We start from the raw sequence: 20,186 nt of genomic DNA, 5'->3' as shown, positions 1-20,186 counted from the left end.
AAATAAATCTTTATTCAGATTATTACAATTGTTTCTCCTTTCCCCCCCCATAGCTCCCCTCCACCTGGTTCCCACCCCACCTTCTGCCCTTACCTCCCCTCCACTGTCCTCATCCACGGGTGTATGATTTTTGTCCAGTCTCTTCTTGAACCCCCTCATCCCCCTTTCCCCCTGAGAATTATCAGTCCACTCCCTTTCTATGCCCCTGATTCTATTATATTCACCAGATTATTCTGTTCCTCAGGTTTTTAATTCACTTGATTTTTAGGTTCACTTGTTGATAGATATGTATTTGTTGTTCATAATTTTTATCTTTACTTTTTTCTTCTTCCTCTTCTTTAAGAATACCTTTCAGCATTTCATATAATACTGGTTTGGTGGTGATGAACTCCTTTAGCTTTTTCTTATCTGTGAAACTCTTTATCTGCCCTTCAATTCTGAATGATAGCTTTGCTGGGTAGAGTAATCTTCGTTGTAGATTCTTGCTATTCATCACTTTGAATATTTCTTGCCACTCCCTTCTGGCCTGCATAGTTTCTGTTGAGAAATCAGCTGACAATCGTATGGGTGCTCCCTTGTAGGTAATTAACTGTTTTTCTCTTGCTGCTTTTAAGATTCTCTCTTTGTCTTTTGCTCTTGGCATTTTAATTATGATGTGTCTTGGTGTGGTCCTCTTTGGATTCCTTTTGTTTGGGGTTCTGTGCGCTTCCTGGACTTGTAAGTCTATTTCTTTCACCAGGTGGGGGAAGTTTTCGGTCATTATTTCTTCAAATAGGTTTTCAGTATCTTGCTCTCTCTCTTCTTCTGGCACCCCCATAATTCTGATGTTGGTACTCTTGAAGTTGTCCCAGAGTCTTCTTACACTATCTTCAACTTTTTGGATTTTTTTTTTTTTTGCTTTTTGTTTTTTCGGTTGAGTGTTTTTTGCTTCTTTGTATTTCAATTCTTTGACTTGATTCTTGTGTTCCTCTAGTCTGTTGTTGGGTCTCTGTATAATATTTTTTATTTCAGTCAGTGTATGTTTAATTTCTAGTTGGTCCTTTTTCATATCTTCGAGGGTCTCGTTATATTTATCGGCCTTTTCTAGGATATTCTTGAAAAGCCTTATAACCGTGGTTTTGAATTCTATATCCAGTCGTTTGTTTTCCTCCATTTCTTTCATTTGTGATCTGTTTCTTTGACGCCGCATTTTCATTGCTTCCCTGAGTTGGTAGGGTAGATTTGTGTGCTAGGTTTCCTATATGGCCCAGTGGGTCGGCCTCCCCAGTTAACCTGAGGTGGACACTCTTGGTGCACCCCTTTGTGGACTGTGTGTACAGCCTTGTTGTAGTTAAGTCTTGATTGTTGTTGGTATCACTGGGAGGAATTGACCTCCAGGCCAGTTGGCTGTAAGGATCAGCTGTGTCTACGCTGGGAGAAGTTCGGTGCTGGAGACAGCCTTATAGGATTAGACTTGCCAAATTGCAATAGCCTCTGTGCTCAGCTTGGATGGGGTGGAGTCTCAGGGCGGAGCAGACAGTCTTGGCTTCCAGTCAGCCTTGCTCTTGCGCGTGCGCGCGCAACTTCAGACCTCTGCCTTCCCCGGCTCCCGAGTCTCCTCCCGAGAGTCCAGATTCCCCCCACAAGAGCGTGGGTCCCCAGGGGCTCACCTGGAACTGGGGTTCAGTGCAGTCAGAACTGGGGCTCAGTGCAGTCAGGAGCTTCTGACTCCCTTCCACTAGGGAAAGCCTGTGGCAACCTCCGCAGCCTTTGTGCGCACTGGCATGTGCGCGCCTGCAGACCTCTGCCTTCCCCGGCTCCCGAGTCTCTGCCCGAGAGTCCAGATTCCCCCCCGTAAGAGCGCGGGTCCCCAGGGGCTCGCCTGGAACTGGGGTTCAGTGCAGTCAGAATTGGGGTTCAGTGCAGTCAGGAGCTTCGGACTCCCTTCTGCTAAGGAAAGCCTGTGGCAACCTCTGCAGGCTTTGTGCACACTGGCGCGCGCGCCTCCAGAACCCTGCCTGCCGGGGCTCCCCCGGGTCTCCCCCGGGTCGCCGAGTCTCCGGGTGCCTTTCTCTCTACCTGACAGTCCAGACTCCCCCTGTATGAGCCTGGGTACACGGGGTTTCGCCCAGGACTGGGGTTCAGTGCAGTCAGAACTGGGGTTCAGTGCGGTCGGGGGCTTCCTTCCCCCTTCCGCCAGAGAAAGTCAGCCAGGCTCTCAGCCACCCTTCCTCTCTGCGCGCACAAAGACCCTTTGCCGTACCTCCAATTCTCTGTGAGCTTTTCTCTTTCCTTCTAGTTGTAGAATTTTCACTCAGCCAGCTTTCCTGTGGTTCTGGATGGTGTCCGTTCTGTCTTTTAGTTGTAGTTTTGAAATTTTTGTGCAAGGCAGCAGTTTAGGTGCTTACCTATGCCGCCATCTTGGTTTCTCCTGGCTCCTCTGTTTTGATCCACTCTGATGGTCTCTGTTTTTCAGTTGGCATAGTTTCCCTCTTTCATTTCAATCTGGATGTCTTTTTTTCCTCCCCTGCCTTATAGAAATGATAAGAGCAGACATCCTTGCCTTATTTCTAATATTAGAGGGGAAGTATTCATTTGGAAGCCAGGTACTGTGAATTTTTCTATCTATCTATCTATATATATATATACAAGCCCAGCGACTGGAATGGTGGAATGATCAGAACAACTGGTGGCTATGACGCGCACTGTGGCAGCCAACTGGCCTGATCTCGGACCCAATCGGCCCCCCTCCTCCACTGGCCCAGCCCCCGATTGGCCCCCCCACCGGCCCAGCCCTATCGGGCCCCCATTAGGGCGCGCTGGCCAGACCAACACATGCACAAATTTGTGCACCGTGTCTCTAGTGTGTGTGTGTGTGTATGTGTGTATGTATATGTGTGTGTGTGTATGTATATGTGTGTGTGTGTGTGTGTGTGTGTGTGTATATATATATATATATATATATATATATATATAGTTAATCCTCACCTGAGAATATTTTTTTTCATTGACTTTTAGAGAAAGTAGAAGAGAGGGAAGGAGGAGGGAGGGAAGAAGGCAGGCAGGCAGGGAGGGAGGAAGAGAGAAAGAGAGATTGGTTGCCTCCTGCACATGGCCTGACCAGGGCTGGGGATTGAATCTGCAACCCAGAAACATGCCCTGTGGCCCTTTGGTTTGCAGGCTGACTTTTCTAACCACTGAGAAACACCATCCAGGGCTGGTCCTGGATAGCTTTGTATTTCTAGAAATATTTTTGAGATTCTTTTCTGGGATGCTGTTATTTGGGTCTTGCTTTGTAATGTGGACCAGAGCAGTGTCTGCTTTAGAGCAGGGGTCAGCAGACCTTAACCTGTGGGCCACATTTGGCCTGCTACCTGTGTTTTATAAACTAAAAATGTGTTTTACATTTCTAAGTGTTCAGAAAATAGTCAAAAGAGGAATATTTTGTGACTGAAAATTATATGAAATTCAAAGTTTAGTGTCCATAAATAAAGTCTCCTGGGAACACAGCCATGCTTATTCATTTTATCTATGGATGCTTTTCTGCTACAATAGCATAGTTTAGTAGTTGGTCTCGAGACAGTATGAACCACAAAGCCTAAAATATTTAATATCTGGCCCTTTATAGAAAATGTTTGCTGACGCCAGGCTAGCGGTCATTTACTCCACTACTGAGCCAAAACCATTCTGAGCACAGACCCACCTCGGGGACATTGCAGGTTCGGGTCCAGACCATTGCAGTGAAGTGAGCGTCACAATGAAGGGAGTCGTAATCTTCTGGCTGGTAGAGGGTCTTGCCTTCAATTTGTAAAAAACACAACGTCTGTGAAGTGCAATAAAGTGAAGTGCCGTAAAACGAGGCCTGCCTGCACTCTGCCTAATGAATTATGAGGTGACCTGGTCAGTGGGAATGGAACTGTGTCCAACCCTGTTTGATCCCAGAGGCCCCTTTCCGGGGGTGCTTTCCCCAGCCTTGGTTAGTTTCCTCAGATAAATGCCCTCAGCACTCAGCTGAAGCCTCCAGTGGACCCTGACCCCGTGCCCGTGCAGACCCCCAGGCTTTTCTCTGCGCACCTCTCTCCTCTGTGGTCCTGTGCCCTATATACTTTAGCCACCCTGACCTGTTCTGATTCTTTTCAACTCAGGGTGATGGCCAGGCTCCACCTGGGCTCACCTGTCCCACCCCCACAGCCTGGCAGCCCTCCCAGGGCAGTAATCTCGTTTATTTCCCATCTCTCAGGGATCACGTACTTCAATTCCTGATGTCTGTGTCTTGAAACTATGTGTTTCTTTTGGGGGGGGCGGGTGGTATATTTTGCCTGTGGTTTTGTGTGTGTGTGCTTTTCCCCCAAGTTTCAGGCCAGAAGTAAATCTGGTTCCTGTCCATTCATTTTGGCAAGAAACAGAAGTCTAATTCTATTGTTAAGATCTCCAGCGAATGAGACACGGTGTCCCACATGCCTCACCCATTGTCATGTTTGAAGCAAAGTGGAAAAATCTAGAGCAATGCAGCTTTCCCCGAAGGATGGCCATTCATTAGCCGTGCTTCACTCTTCAGGATCCACGGCTCCTGAAAAGCGGGTCTTGTTAGCTCACACTAAGGAATTTTCTTGCATTGTGGCTTTGTGCCAGGAAAAGCTGTTTTAGTTAGGTACAGTATCCCTGTCACCAGGAAGGTGCTACATTCAATGTGAGCGGATGTCACCTGCAAGTTTTTGTCAGTGAGTCTCTGGGACAAAGAGCATCCTTATTGCGATGCGAAGCCTTGGCGGTTTGTTGGAGGGTGGAGAGAGGAAGGAATGGACGAGAGTAGCAGCTCATACTGTAGGTCAGTTTGTTTTTCTGCTTTTACCTTCGTGTTTTGGAATGCTGTATCCCTCTTTGCTTTCCTAGCAGTTGATCTTCAAGGATAAAAACAAAAATGGAAGTAAAAATTTACATGAAGCCCTATTGGCCTTTCTCTGCCTCAAGACTTGGCAATGTGCTAAGGTTGCTATGGCTTTGTTTCATCACCAGGGCCTACACCAGATAAAAATAAAGCACCATGAAGGGTCATTTCTAACTTCCTTTGGCCCATATACTCTGTTAGCCTTTCTGTACTTTAGTTGACCCTTAGAAACACTTTGAAAATCATCCTAAAATAACAGTTTGTTGGCAGATCTTGGACGCTGCAACGAATGCCTTCCTTGCCTAAGCTAGAAGCTAGGCTTTGTTACAGCCAGTCAGCCTGTCTCGGCTTCTGTGTTAGTCATGCTGTAATTTGAGGCACAAATGGACATTAAGCATGAGATGGAGGAGGTGATGACAATATCTAGATCACCTCAAAAATTCCCGAGATAGAACAAGGGAAGGTAACTTTTTGATTAATACAGAACCCTGTCTCTGAGTAGACTGCAGACCTTGAAGAAGGTATGAGGTATTGTTCTACCTTCACTCAGGAGGTCTTTGTTGATGGGGTTCCTTAACTGTTATTTTATAGGTGTCCTTTCTGGATTTTAGCAGAAAGCCGCACGTTTTTTCTAGATTTCTGTGTTCTTCGGCCTCTAAATATTTTTATGTAAAATAGTGGTGGGAAGGTGGCTAGCCAGACTCCATTTTACACCAGCAAGTCTTAGTAGCTAATCTTTAAACTCTTGCAATCCTTTCTTCACAGACAACTTTTTTCTTTCTTTCTTGTAACTATCACCTAGACCAGGAATCTTTCACTAAAATCTCAAAATAAAATCATCTGTTCTTAGATCTTGCTCTAAAAGTCTTTCCAATGCTGGGAAAGTGATTAACTTTATCCAGCTTGACTTAATCTTTTCCTCATTTGTTCCTTACTTCTCCTTATCCAGGGAGAGCTCCTTCTATATGTAAAACGTTGGAATTTCCATTGCTTCTCTCTGGGCACTGGGCAATAAACTTCATCAACTTTTCTACTACCTGAACTTAGAAGGTTGTCTTGTATTGACAAGAAGCCCTTTCATAGGTCTAATAGAGACTAAATCTCTTCCTTCTACAGACCTAGCTGTCTCTTTGGTTATTCCTTGATTTAACATCATTTATTAAGTACTTGCACTTTGCCACCAGTTGGGCTCTGAACTGGGACAAAGACAAAGGAAATGAAGACACAGCCCAGCCCTAGGGGCCCTTGTCATGTGCTTAGTCAGGGGCCTGAGGCTGCAGCTCTTAGAACTGCCCCTTTGTTTTATTTACTTGTTAAAATGTTGATAATTTTTTGCTGTGGAAAATTTCAAACAAAAAAGTAGAGAGAGTAAGGTAATGATTCCAGTCTACCCATCAATTGTTTCAGCAATTATCAATTCATAGTCCATTGTGTTTCATCCATATGTCTACCCAACTACCTATTCCATGGATTATTTCTGAAGCAAATCTCAGGTATTATTTAATGGGTGAATATTCCAAAATATGTCTCTAAAGTATGTTTTAAACAGATAAGGACTGTTTTTTAAAAATATAATCACAATGCCATTATCACCCTTAGCAAGTTCACAATAATTCCATAGTATAATCAAACATCGAGTGTTCAGATTTCCTTGATTGTCCCATGATGTTTGATTTTGTTATTTTTAGGTTGTTCAATTCATGATCTGAATATAGTCTGTCTATTGCAACTAATTGATGTCCCTTCAGTTCCTTTAATAGATAGGTTCCTTTGCCAGCTCTCTCTCTTTTTTTTCTTTGCCTTTTCTTGGTTGAAGAAACAGGGTCAATTGCCGTGTAGTTTCCCATCATCTAGATCTTGCTATTTGTATGCCCATATATTAAAATATTCCTTTGTCCCACATGTTTTCTGTAAATTGGTAGTTAGATTTAGTGGCTTGATCAGGATCAAGTTTGTTATTTTTGGTAAGAATACAGTATGATGACTCTTTATTTTTAATCTGCAGCCACCAGATAGTCCTCCCACAATTACATGATATTAAGTTAGAAGATGGCTTTTCTGAATATCTAAAGATAGAAAATCTCCAAACACCTAATTATTCCAAAGGGATTTAAAAAAAATGATTGTATTCATTTTCTAGTCTGTCATTATAAATTAGTACAAATTTGGTGACTTAAAATTCAAACTTATTATTTTACAGTTCTGTAGGTCAGAAGGTCACTGTGGGTCTCTGGGCTGGGGCCAAGGTGAGGGCTTCCTTGATGGAGGCTCCAGAGAAGGCATCTCCTTGCCTTTTCCAGCTGCTAGAGGCTGCCAACCATCTCGTCGTTCCTTGCTTCAGTCTTCAAAACCAGTAGTTGCATCTCTCAGATCTTTCTTCATGTCTCCCTGCGACGGCAGCTAGAGGAGGTTTCTGTCTTAAGGACTCATGATTCCACTTGGGTCCACCTGGACAATCCGAATAATATCCCATTTCAAATGCCTTAATCTTAATCACAATTGCAAAGATCCTTTTGCTGAGTAAACTCATATATTCCCACGTTCCTGGGATTAGGAAATGGGAATCTTTAGGGGGCACATTATTCTACGTATCACAATGGTTACCCATTTTTAAAAAATAAACATCATTATAAAATTGAAGAATGATTAATAGACTGTTGTATGTTGCAAATGATCTATTGTGATATAATGACTTGGGATATGTGATAGGGTAGGGCAGATGACAGTAATGAGCTAGTCAGTATGACATCATAGTTTTGCATGGTTCTGCATGACTTTTTATATTTTTGTTAAGTACAGTATTTTACTTGGTTCATTGTCTCTGAGATGACCATACCACCTGCCCTTGGAATTGCTGCTTTAGGGTTTGGAGAAGCTCAGGTCATCAATATCATCATCACATATGCAGTGTCTCAGTTCCCTGGACTGTCTGTGTCTTTGGATTGTGGAATGAAAATGTTATCGCACTTAACCACAGTGAGGAGATGCTAAGTTTTTACAGAAATGATTTCAGTTGAGCAGAATGTTTAGCCCTCTTTCTGTTTTGCATTAGAAAGAGAACCTTTAGGTAGTTAAACCATATCATGAGTCAAGGTTGAGAGAAAAGAGTGCAGAGTAGTTATTTTTCATTCACAATCTGTGTCTCTACTAGATAAAACAACTTCATAACTTTAATGATTCTTTTTCTAATTGAAAACTGTAGAGGAATCTTCTTTCCTCTTTTTAAATTGTTTTACCTTTTAATTCATGTTGACTCTTGACCCTCAGTTCTATATGTAGATTCTTTTCGGGATGCGTTTGGATTTTTGCTATAATATTGGTCATCCTATAGCAGCACTAGGTTGATGATAGATTTATCTTGGAAGCCATCCAAGAGGTTGTTACTAAAGACCAAAAGGACCTCATTATAAAGAGATTTTGCTATAAAATGGTCCCTTAGAATGATCCCTGGAGAAAGCAGGTCATTTGTATAGTTTGAAAAATACGTGGTGTCAAAAAATGTCACTAAGGGGTCCTTACCTCACACCATTAGTTTAAATAAATTCCAGATGAATTAATGAGTTAAGCATAATGGCTTAATTCCATAAAAAGACTAGGAAAAAATACAAGTCAATGTTAACGTGATCTTGCATAAGAAGACGGTTGTGATTTCTGCTTTTGAAGATATGCCTTTATGTGAACTAGTCATGAAAAGAACCCCATCAACAAATGAAGCCACAATTGGCATGTTACCCTCATCTGGCATATTGCCTGGGTAGAAAGACTCCTTAGATTCAGCCTCAGAATGTTCTTCCAAATGCACCTGAAAGCAAAGAAAACGGTTCTTACAAAGAGATTACTGAGACTGCAAAGAACAAACCAATATAAAATTTTAAAGAAAGTACTTTGAGTTCTTTTTTCTTTAAATTTTTACAATCTAGAAAAGCAATACATTTTAAAAAACAAAAATTCGATTTTTACTATTTATTGTTTTATGTACTGCATTTTTACACTTAATAACATATCATGGATTTCTTTCAACATCAAAATATCCATGGACCATATCACTTTTAATGGCTCTGTAGTGTTTTATTATATGGCTATATACACATTTTTAAAGAAATTGTGTTTGGGCATTTGGATAGTTTCCAGTTTTTCACTATTATAAATGTATTAGTGTGGGTCCAATTAGGAGAAAGAGGATTGAAAGTTTAATATACAGAATTATTAACTGCTAGAGGCCCGGTGCATGAAATTCATGCATGGGGGCGGGAGTGTCCCTCAGCCCAGTCTGCACCCTCTCCAATCTGGGACATCCCTCTCCCAATCCAGGACTGCTGGCTCCCAACCACTTGCCTGCCTCTTCCTGATTGCCCCTAACCACTTCTGCCTGCCAGCCTGATCACCCCCTAACTACTCCCCTGCCAGCCTGATCGACGCATAACTGCTCCCTGGTCGGCCTGATTGCCCCTAACTGCCCTCCCCTGCCAGTCTGGTTGCCCTTAGCTGTCCTCCCCTGCAGGCCTGGTCCCCCACAACTGCCCTCCCCTGCAGACCTGGTCTCCCCCAACTGCTCTCCTCTGACGGCCTGGTCACCCCTAACTGCCCTCCCTGCTTGCCTGATCACCCACAACTTTCCTCCCCTGCAGGCCTGGTCCTCTCCAGCTGCCCTCCCCTACAGGCCTGGTCCCCCCAAATGCCCTCCCCTGCAGGCCTGGTCCCCCCCATATGCCCTCCCCTGCTGACCTGGTCTCCCCCAACTGCCCTCCTCTGCTGGCCTGGTCACCCCAACTTCCCTCCCTGCTGGCCTGATCGCCCACAACTGCCCTCCCCTGCAGACCGGGTCTCCCCCAACTGCCCTCCTCTGATGGCCTGGTCACCCCTAACTGCCCTCCCCTGCAGGCCTGGTCACCCCCAACTGCCCTCCTCTGCTGGCCTGGTCACCCCTAACTGCCCACAACTGCCCTCCCCTGCAGGCCATCTTGTGGTGGCCATCTTGTGTCTACATGGGGGCAGCCATCTTTGACCACATGGGGGTGGCCATCTTGTGTCTTGGAGTGATGGTCAATTTGCATATTACTCTTTTATTACATAGGATAACAGGACATTAGAGTAACGATTTCAGAGAGGTCACTGTGGTTTGCAGCCAGGCTGTGGAACCTGCTGGAATCTGCCCTCTAGGATGCTAGGGATGTTATTCATGGGGAAGTGTTCAAGTGGAGGCACTCTGTTAAGAAACTGCCCACAGAGGGGTGCCCTGCTGACCTTGGGGTGCTGCTGGCCTCTGTGTGCTGGAGGACACTGGATAAGCTGGGAGGCTGTGGGAGCCTGTCGAGAGAGCAGGCTGGAGGCAGGAAGCAAACCTTTCCTCCTGTGATGTCTCTGTAGTCCCCTCTTACTGACAAAGATGGCCAAGGGAAAAATATTTAAAGGACCCAGGTCCATTTTCACAGAGCAGTCAAAAGGGGGTCAACTTGGAGCTGAGAGGTAATACATTGATAACTAGCACAGGAAGTGATGTATCAAGGAATGTCACTGGATGTACATCTTGCATGCGGTCTGATCCTTTCTTATATACATTTCTAGACATAGAGCTGACAGATAAAAAGGTAGGCACAATTTGCTCTCCAGAAAGGTATGTGAACTGTCCTCCCATGACACAGTACGTAGGAGCTTCTAGTTCTTCACACTTAGTTAACCCCGCGTATTTGCATTCTTTTTCATTTTCATTTCTTATTTATATCCTTTGCCCATTTTAAAACTTAGAAGAATAAGTCTTTCTTATTGATTTGCACATGCTCTTTATGTATCAAATATTCGAAAGTTTAAATGTTTATGTAGTCAAATATTATGTTCATTTTTAATATTTAAAATTTTAATTCATCTGGAAATAATTTTAGTTTAAGGTATGAGGTAAATACTTAATTTTTTTTCCTTCATTTTGTTCCAATAATGTTAACTGTTTTCTCTTTCCTTTTCCTAATAATTTAAAATGTTACTTTTATCATATATTGAGTTGTGTTATGCCCCTGGGTATATTTCTGGACTTTAAATGGTTTCCTTTGGTTTTTAGTTGAGTGTTTTACTTTTTCTTTCAGAACAGGATGCAGGCCTCGATGCCCTTTCTTCTATCATAAGTCGCCAAAAACAAATGGGGCAAGAGATTGGGAATGAGCTGGAGGAACAAAATGGTAAGAACATCTCTGAGATTGACCACATTTGCTACTTAGTATAAATACTGAAGGCTTGACTATTTGTTAAATGATTGTAATATTACAAAACATGTAACGTGGTTTACTATCGATGGATTATTATATTTAATGCAGTTGAGGGTGGTTTGTGGCAGACTTAGATTGTAGTTACTAAATACTATGTAAAGAAATTGGATAAAAAATTTCCAGTTCTCTGGAACTGCTTTTAAAAATACTTTGTTTAACGATCCATTTATTCTGAGAGCTTTCCTTAATGCATAATGCAGTGAAGTTGCTCAGTGCCTTGCACACTGACGGGAGGCACAGGGAAGCTTCGGGGACTGTCCTCTGCATGCCCGGTGGAGTGGCTCCTCCTCCATCACAGATACCAGCTGCAGGGCGAGAAAGTGCTTGAGGATCTTTATTCAGGGCTTGATGTGGTGAATCTGTTTGAAGAGAGACTCATTTACAGTCCACAAGCAGGCTGGCTTGGAAGAGACAGAGCTTTAATCTGACAGGCTCCTGTGCTTGAGATGTGAGCTGCGAGGCTCTGAGCCTGAATGAGAGGTGAGCAGTAGGAATGGAGAAGAAAGGATGGGGCAGGGGACTGATGGCATTTTAACTGATGGACACGGTCAGGGCAATTGGAGGGTCATGGTTTGTGAGTGCAGGTCATAAATCCAGTTTAGACATGTCCAGATGGAGATGCCAGTAAGAGATCCGAGCCGGAGCATTGAGGAGACAGTGGGAGATACAGGGCCAGAGCTCATGAGAGGACGACGGAAGATGAGACGTGAGAAGCTTCAGCATAGGTTGATGTGTGAAAGCTGAGCCTCGTGAAGTTCTTACTATGTGCCAAGCAGTTTCATCTGTGTTGTTTTATTTCATCAACACTGTGAAGGCAATGGTATCTGTTTGTTAGAGACAGAGCTCACAGTGGCTGAGGGACTCCTAACATGACATCACTTATACGGGATGGAACTGAAATTCCAAACAGGTCTTCTGATTCTCATGTGACTGCCTTTTCTACTTCACTAGCTTCCTCTCTGGAGAAGACAAAGTAGGGAAAGAAAAATAAAAAGTAAGAGGTTGTGGGTTTTGGCTGTTGGTGATAGTACTATGGAGGCTCATGATGGAATGGCTTTTTAGTAAACTTATCATGTACCATGGTATGAGGAAGCCCCAGGAGCAGGCAAATGCTCTCTCTAGAGGGGGGGCTGCCCCTGGCAAAATTGTACAAGTTGTAATTTTCTGGATTTCTATGAAGAATGAGTTACTTTGTTCCCAAATAAATAATATATAATCTATCGTAAGTAAATAGATTACTAAAGCAAATGAAAAACTCTCCATCTGTACAATCCTAATAGTGGTTTTTCGTAGTTTAAGCCCAGAGAGGAAGACAGTTTAGTCCTTTTCCTGATAGTGTTCACGTGAATGTGCTGATTCATGTATTTGCATATAATGTAGTCATTGGCCTGCTCCTTCTGTGAAAGGTGGTGTTGGTAAGAAAGTTAGCTCTGTAGAAAGTCTGCCTACCATATGTGTAGTTGTTCTTTATCCCAAGGAAATTTAGCATCTGCAGTGGGTCAGACTAGAAGGGATACCACACTGGGGAAGCATGCCCATCCTATGACGTGCTTGGATAGGCCGCTGTGTAGTAATCTGTGGGTAGATGGTTAAAGATTGATGGTTCATTCTTGGGTGAGGTGACTTGCTGACTTCCCATACATTTTTCCCACATAAGCAACCACACCAGCATGTCCTTATCTAGTCTTTCCTCTGGTAACTCTAGTTCAATAGTTATTGTACTTTGCTGCATACTAGAATCACCTGGGGAGCTTTTAAAACTCCCAAAGCCCAGGCCACACCTGAGTTAGTTTCCTATTGCTATTCTAACAAATTATCACAAACTTAGTCACTTAGTCTTAGTGGCTTAAAACAACCCGCACTTACTCCCTTACAGTCCTGGAGATCAGAAGTCTGAAATGAGTTTCACTAGACTGAAATTAGGGGTCCCTTCCAAGGCCCTGCGGAGAAGTCACCTCTTGGCCTTTTGTAGCTTCTAGAGCTACCTTCCCTGTATTCCTCTGCTCGTGGCCCCTTCCTTCATCTCTGAAGCCAGCACCACACACCTTGTTTCAATTGTCACATTGCCTTCTGTGTCAAATTCCTCTCTGCCTCCCTTTTATCAGGACATGTGGTTACATTTAGGGCCCAACCACATAATCCAGGATAATCTCTGCATCTCCCATCTTTAATTAATTAATTTATAATTATTTTTTTCAATTATAGTTGACATACAATATTCTATTAGTTTCAGGAGGTCAACATAGGGATTAGTTATTTATATAGCTTACGAAGGGATCACCCTGATAAGTCTAGTACCCATCTGATACCATACACAGTTACTACAATATTATTGACTATATTCCCTATGTTGTACTTTACATTCCTGTGACTATTTTTGTAGCTGGCAATTTTATATCTTAATTCTTCCTCCTTTTTTATCCTTCACTTATTAACACACCTGCAAAGTCCCTTTGCCATATAAGGTAACATTCACAGATTCCAGGGATCAGGATGAGGGTATATATTTATTATTCAGCCTACCACATTACCTTCCTAACCTTTCAACATGAAAATTCAGCTGACGGGCTCTAACATACCTTTATAATGGTAGTTCACTGGTAAGTATATAAAATCTCTGATCATTTGTGTCCTTCAGGGAGCATAGTAGTTATTTTGTAGTTCTTTCAAAGGACACACTGGTCCCTCACACCCAGTATTGATGTTATTGAGACAGTGGTCTTCCTTATCACCTTGATTTCTTTCAGGAAAGGAAAGGTGCAAAGATTGACAGAGATACATAAAGATGATTGGCCGAATTTGGGATATTTGAGCATCAAAAAGAATGATGGGGACTGGCACACACTGGCAGAGACTGGTGAAATAGCTGTTTTATCCACCAGAACTGTGCCTGTGGCTCTTTGTGGTGCTGGCTTTAACAGGGGTGGGGAACCTTTTTTTCTGCCAAGGGCCATGTGGATATTTATAACATCATTCATGGGCCATACAGAATTATCAACTTAAAGATTAGCCTGCTGTATTTGGTCAGACATTTAATTAACTCACCCCTACTGCCTTGGCAGGGCCAGACCAAGTGATTTCTTGGGCCTTATATGGCCTGAGGGCCAGACGTTCCCCACCCCTGCTTGAAGGTTTGGCCAATGCCAGAATTAGGTCTCAGCAACACCTACTTCAGTCAGTTCAGTCCCGTTTATTTTCTTGTTTGTTCCTTTCAAAAGGCCCTGTCCTCTTGAGCATGAACTTGAAGGACGTTTCTAGTAAGCCCTGATGGAGCCCTCTGTGCCCAGCCTCCTGTGCAGTTCACCTTGAACTGAAGCACTAAACTGTTGTATGAGGCAACCTTGGTTTGGCCTCCACTGCTCTCTCCTGCCAACCCGCACCTTCACCAGCGACCAGCCCCAGGTCCACTGCACACTTAAGTCTCCCCTCACTGGCATTGCCACTAAACTGCTCACCCTTGCCCTCATTAGGCTTGGTCACTGACATGTGAACAAGATAATCCCTAGTGTTGGTCAGGCCCTTTTTAATTCTGTATGAGGAGATTGGAAACTGAATTTCTAAATTGATGGTAATTTGACCCTTCAGCTTTGTGGTTATGTTCTAAGTACAATGTATTTTTTTAGTAAGGTTTTGGTACTTGATTCCAAAATGGCCTGGTTGGCCTTTATCTTACACTATTGTTTCTCTCATTTAATGAAAACCAAGAGAATAATTCAGTAGGTCAGTAAATCAAATAGAGATATTTACAACAAAAGTGGTGTCCTTCTCCATTGTCCAGATTCCTCAGTGTATGCTCAGATCACAGTAACAGTCCGGTGAGGGCTGCAGCCCTATTCTCAACACCTACAGATACAAAAGCAGTAGAGGCTGATTATAGTCTGAGCAGGGATATAATTTTTATCCTTAGAGCCTCTTGGTTCTAATGAAAGAAAATGGCTGACTCTGCCCCATTTCTGAGGAGCAAATGTGCATGTTGGAAAACCACCAGCGTAACTCGGTCTCTCTGGGAGGCCACCACAGGGAAAATAGCTTATTTTGGCAATGAATGGAAAAATACCTCATGTTTGTCTATGTACACATGTACGCATCTGGGGCTAGAAGGAAGATGAGGACTGGGAGGCAGGGTGGAAACGAAAAGGATGGGGTTAAAATATGATGAAGAGTCTCCGACTGCGATTAGGATGGCAGATGCGTGGGTATGTAACTGTGTGATGTTCTTCTGTGCATGTGTGGGGCTTATATCTGTCATGCAAACATGAGAGGCAATATGAAAGTAGAGGACTAAGTATATTCTCTCCACATATCCAACAAAGGCACTGGTTCTCAAACTTTTCAGCACATTGAAATTATCTGGGGACCTATAAACAGTATTGATGCTTGGGCCTCACCCCAGAAGGGCTGATGTGATTGGTATAAAGTACTGTGGTAGGCAGAAGAGTACACACCCCTCGCCCCCCAAAAAAGTTGTCTACATACTATAGAACCTGTGAATATGTTAGGTTACATGGCCAAGGGGCATCAGGTCACTGATGGAATTAAGGTTGCTAAATCAGCTGACCTTAGGACAATTATTCTGGATTATCTGGGTAGGTCCAGTGTAATCACAGAGGCTCTTAAAAGTGGAAGACAGAGGTAGAAGTTAGAGTTCAGAGTAACATAATGTGAGAAGGGCTCCATCTACTGTTGCTGGCTTTGAAGATGGTAGAGGGGGCCATAAGGCAAGGAATGCCAGCAGCCTTTCGAAGCTGGAAAAGGCAAGGAAATTTAATTCTCCCCTAGAGCCTCCAGAAAGGAATGCAGCCCTGCTGACACCTGGTTTTAGCTCATGGCAGACTTCTGACGTGTGTGTTTATAGCAAGAATAAAAAACCAACTCACGTTGGGTCAGTGATGGGCATAGTTACTTAAGATCCCTGGCTGACAGAATAGCCACCATTTCAAACATTGCTGGTCACCGTGCCAGAGAGCAAGAGAGCTCTGGAGGGTCTTGTTCCTACAATTATATGCTCTGGCCCAGAAGGGATGTGCCAGTTTCATTCACAACTCATTGGTCAGAGGTAATCATGTGCCCCAACCAGTGATTATACTAGGAGGTATAATCATACTCATGTATCTTGATGTGGGGGGACGAGCACCAACAATATTGGTTGAACAGCACAAATGAATATCACAGGGGTAGTTAGCAGGTAAGGGGCAAACTGCCTCTGATACATATTAGCCATGTGACCTTGAGACCTTGAACAAGTTACTTCCTCTTTCTCTGTCCTAACTTTCTTGTCTCTAAAATGGGGACTTTAGTGCCTATTTTATAGTGTTGTTATGAAGATGAAATGAATTGATACATGAAGCTCTTAGCATAGTGTGCTCTAAATGTATTTTTCATTATTAACTCTATTTATTCCCACCACTCCCTTTTCCAAACACACGGAAATATTAGATGACATACAGGGATGGGCAAAAGGAGGTTTACAGTTGTTTGTATGGAAAATAATCCAATAATCTATATATATAAAAGTCTAAGTGATCATCCAACCATCTGACCAGTAGCTATGACGCACAATGACCACCAGGGGGTAAACGCTCCGACTGATAGCTATGATGTTCACTGACCACCAGGGGACAGACGCTCAATGCAGGAGCTGCTGTGCTGCGGTGACTTGGCAGCTGTGGTTCTCGGGTGATGCACCCACAGAGAGGAGGGAGCCTGATTCCGGGGTGCATCACCCGAGAACCACCCTCTCGCAATCCGGGACCCCTTGGGAGATGTCAGAGAGCTGGTTTTGGCCTGATCCCTGCAGGCCAGGCCGAGGGACCCCACCAGTGCATGAATCCATGCACTGGTCTCTAGTTGATTAATAATAATACAAGGATACTCTCTGTGTTTCACATACTCACAACTGTATTCCTCCTTTTGCGCACCCGTGTATTTTTAAAAATTGGCTTCCCATTCTTAGCTGAGTTTGGAAGCAAGAAAAGGAGTTCTCAGGTGTTGGAAATGAAGGCACAAACCTGTAGTGGCAAGTAAAATGGAAGTCTCGTGGCCCTCAGAGAAAACTGGACCAGCTATACACCTCAGGGACTAGCGTTCTAACACTCATGCAGAGAGGGGCATTGAGGCTGTGGTCCCTGTGCATTGTGAGGGGCTGAACGTGGCCTCCCCACGTAGAACCAGAAGCTGGGAAATGGCTGTTTTATGGGAAAATGAATTTCCCCTATCCTCATCCAAGAAGGAGATGCTCAGCTCTGCCTCCTACCTTGGGCCACAGCCACCCTTATATTTTTAACTAGCATACCTAAATTTACATTTTTCTAACAAAGTCTAAAATAAATTAAAATCACTGAATAAGTTAAGTCTAGAATTCTTAAACTTTCCTTCAAACTTATCTCTCATGTTGTTTTACACTGAAGCTCCCCTTTTTACAGTCAGTATTTTATTTTGATTTAACATGTTTTACTGATTTCTGTTAAAATTGTTGTAGCCATTTTACTACTCATCTCTTCTAATTGATATTTTTTTAATTTTGAGAACTATACTTTTAAGCACCAATAAGCTTTAATGCTCACATTGCTTTTTTTTTTTAAGAATATGTTTTTAAGATTGTAAAATATTTTCAACCTTTAAATGGTACTAGTTAGAACTTTAAAATTTTCCTTCTGCTCCTCGCGATATTTCTTTTTCCTCTTGATAAAGTTTGGGTTGTTCATCTCATTATCTCTTTAATCTGTTATGGGCTGAATTATGCCCCCTCAAAATTTATATGTTGAAAGTCCTAACTTCCAAAACTTCAGAATGTTACAGTATTTGGAAATAGTGACTTTAAAGAGTAATTCAGTTAAAATTCCATCATTAGGGTGGGCCCTTATTTAGTATGATTGATGTCCTTCTGAGAAGAGGGAAGACACAGGGAGAGGATGGTTATCTGCAGGCTGAAGAGGGGCCTCAGGAGAAACCTGTCTTGCACTTGACTTCCTACACCTGGCCCCTAGACTTGTGAGAAGATAGGTTTCTGTGGTTTAAGCCACCCTGTCTTGGTACTTTGGTATGGCAGCTCTAGCAAACTTGTACACATGCTGTGGGCTTTTCCTTCCATATCTGCTAATTCTTCATTGACTTCATATTTATGAATTAAGGACCATGTCAGTGAATAGAGGCAGCTGACATAGGCTTTCTTGGTATTTAGGTAGGTTCATTGACCCCAGACATTTTTTCTTGAATGGGAGGACTGGGTGTGGACTCAGTATAAGTGGGCAGTATAGACCAGGAGGCAAATTTCCCTTTCGGGTGTGTGGTCAGTAGAAGAGGACATAAGCAGATTCAAGAGCCTTTGTTGTATTGCTTCCCCCAAAATTACACAGGTAAGGAGAACTTTAACCTTGGGGTGGCATATATTTTATTTCTTTTCTCCACTGTGTCTATCCTAAAGGCTCTTCTTTTGACTCACTCGCCAGCCTGAACACCAAACCTTCCTCTCTTGAGAGAGCTACTCCAGTGGTTCCAGCTTGGAGCCAAGCCCACAGACAGGGCAGGGGTAAGGACCACTGGCTCAGCTGCTCTGTGGATGACTCTCCCTCCACTGCCCCAATTCTTGCCTGGCAACCATGTTGTACCATTTTTGGCTCCCAGTCGCAGTGGACTCCAAGCTGGGAGACTCTCCGGGTTCTGTCGGGAAAAAAGAACCCCTGTCTCTATCTTTGATTATGTATTTAAAGTCATATTTTTTTAGTTTTTGTTTATTTGTCAATACAGTCCCAATTATCTTCGTTTTTTAAGAAAGACTTTATGATGACCTATTTACTGAGAGCACTCCTTCGTGTTTTCAGTGCCACCACAGGTTCATTCGTTCACAAACATCGTTATTGGCATCTCACTGTGTCTTGGGAAGGAAGGGGGCAGCTCTGTATGCTTACGCTATTGTCTTGAGCTCAAAGTGGGTTTATATTTTTTATGAGGTCATGGTATCTATAGAAGTTGTTTTGCTGAAACGTGTTCTGGAAGCTTCAATTAAACAAGTTTGTAATTAGTCTTGTTTTCTAGGGCTTTGTGGTTTGAGTAATACCTGCAAGTTATCATCTGATGTGTTTAGAGATGAATTTGCCTAAAGATAAGACAGAGCTATGCAAGGTGATTATTTTCTATGCACTTAACGGTATTAAGTACGTGGTGAATATAAAATTGGTCATCAGAACATTCATTATTCATCCGTAGGAAGGGACTGGTTTATAGTAATGGAGCTGCTGGGCGAGAGAGAGAGAGAGAGAGAGAGAAGCAAGAGCAGTTGTGTCATCTCAACAATTTTCTGACACCAATCATTTAATTCAATTGTGACACTATTTAGCTGGAGTTAATGTCAGATTCCACAGGTTTAAGGGCTCAGTCCCAAAAGGCTGCTGTCCCTTCTGATGCCGGCTGCAAGTCCCGGCGTCCCCAATCACTTCTGCCTGCTGGCTGCAAACACTGGGTTCCCATTGTCCCCCTTCAGGATTTAGTAATTTACGAGAACAACTCACAGAATGCAGGACAATGCTATACCTACACTACTGTTTTGTTGTAAAGGATACATCTCAGGAAAGCCAAATGGTAGAGTAGAAAGGGAGGGTGTTGAGGTGGATGTGCCTTCTCCATGTAAGTCACCCTTGCAGAGCACATCAGTGTGTCCTCAGGCCTAGAAGCTCCCAGACCTCAGTGTTGAAGAGCTTTTCTGAGGTTTCATTACATCAGCAGGGCTGCCCAAATCTCTGGGCACATGAGGAACCCATATCCTTTGCATTTGCTGAGTCTGCAGAACGATATTTATTTATTTATTTATTTATTTATTTATTTATTTATTTATTTAATTTCAGAGAGAGGAAGGGAGAAAGAGATGGAAACATCAATGATGAGAGAGAATCATTGATTGGCTGCCTCTTGTACACCCCCTACGGGGGACTGAGTCCGCAACCCAGGCATGTGCCCTTGACTGGAATCCAACCTGGGACCCTTCAGTCCGCAGGCCAACACTCTGTCTATTGAGCCAAACCAGCTAGGGCACAGAAACGATATTTAGACACATGCACAGCATTTAT

The 20,186-nt window shown here is 43.2% G+C and overlaps 1 protein-coding gene across 6 annotated transcripts in view; it reads left to right on the top strand.

Annotated features, from left to right (window-relative positions):
* Positions 1-20,186, top strand: part of STX8 (syntaxin 8) — a 260,718-nt gene that overhangs the window by 68,264 nt on the left and 172,268 nt on the right. For all 6 annotated transcript variants that reach the window (XM_080677315.1, XM_080677312.1, XM_080677317.1 and 3 more), the window contains one exon: positions 10,945-11,037. In XM_080677315.1, coding sequence (XP_080533441.1) covers positions 10,945-11,037 — 93 coding nt within the window. The remainder of the gene's footprint in view (positions 1-10,944; positions 11,038-20,186) is intronic.

This window comes from Plecotus auritus (assembly GCF_963455305.1).
Source record: "Plecotus auritus genome assembly, chromosome: 7".
NCBI classification, from domain to species: domain Eukaryota; kingdom Metazoa; phylum Chordata; class Mammalia; order Chiroptera; family Vespertilionidae; genus Plecotus; species Plecotus auritus.
Note: the sequence above shows the minus strand (reverse complement) of the source record. Positions and strands in the feature narration are given on the sequence as shown.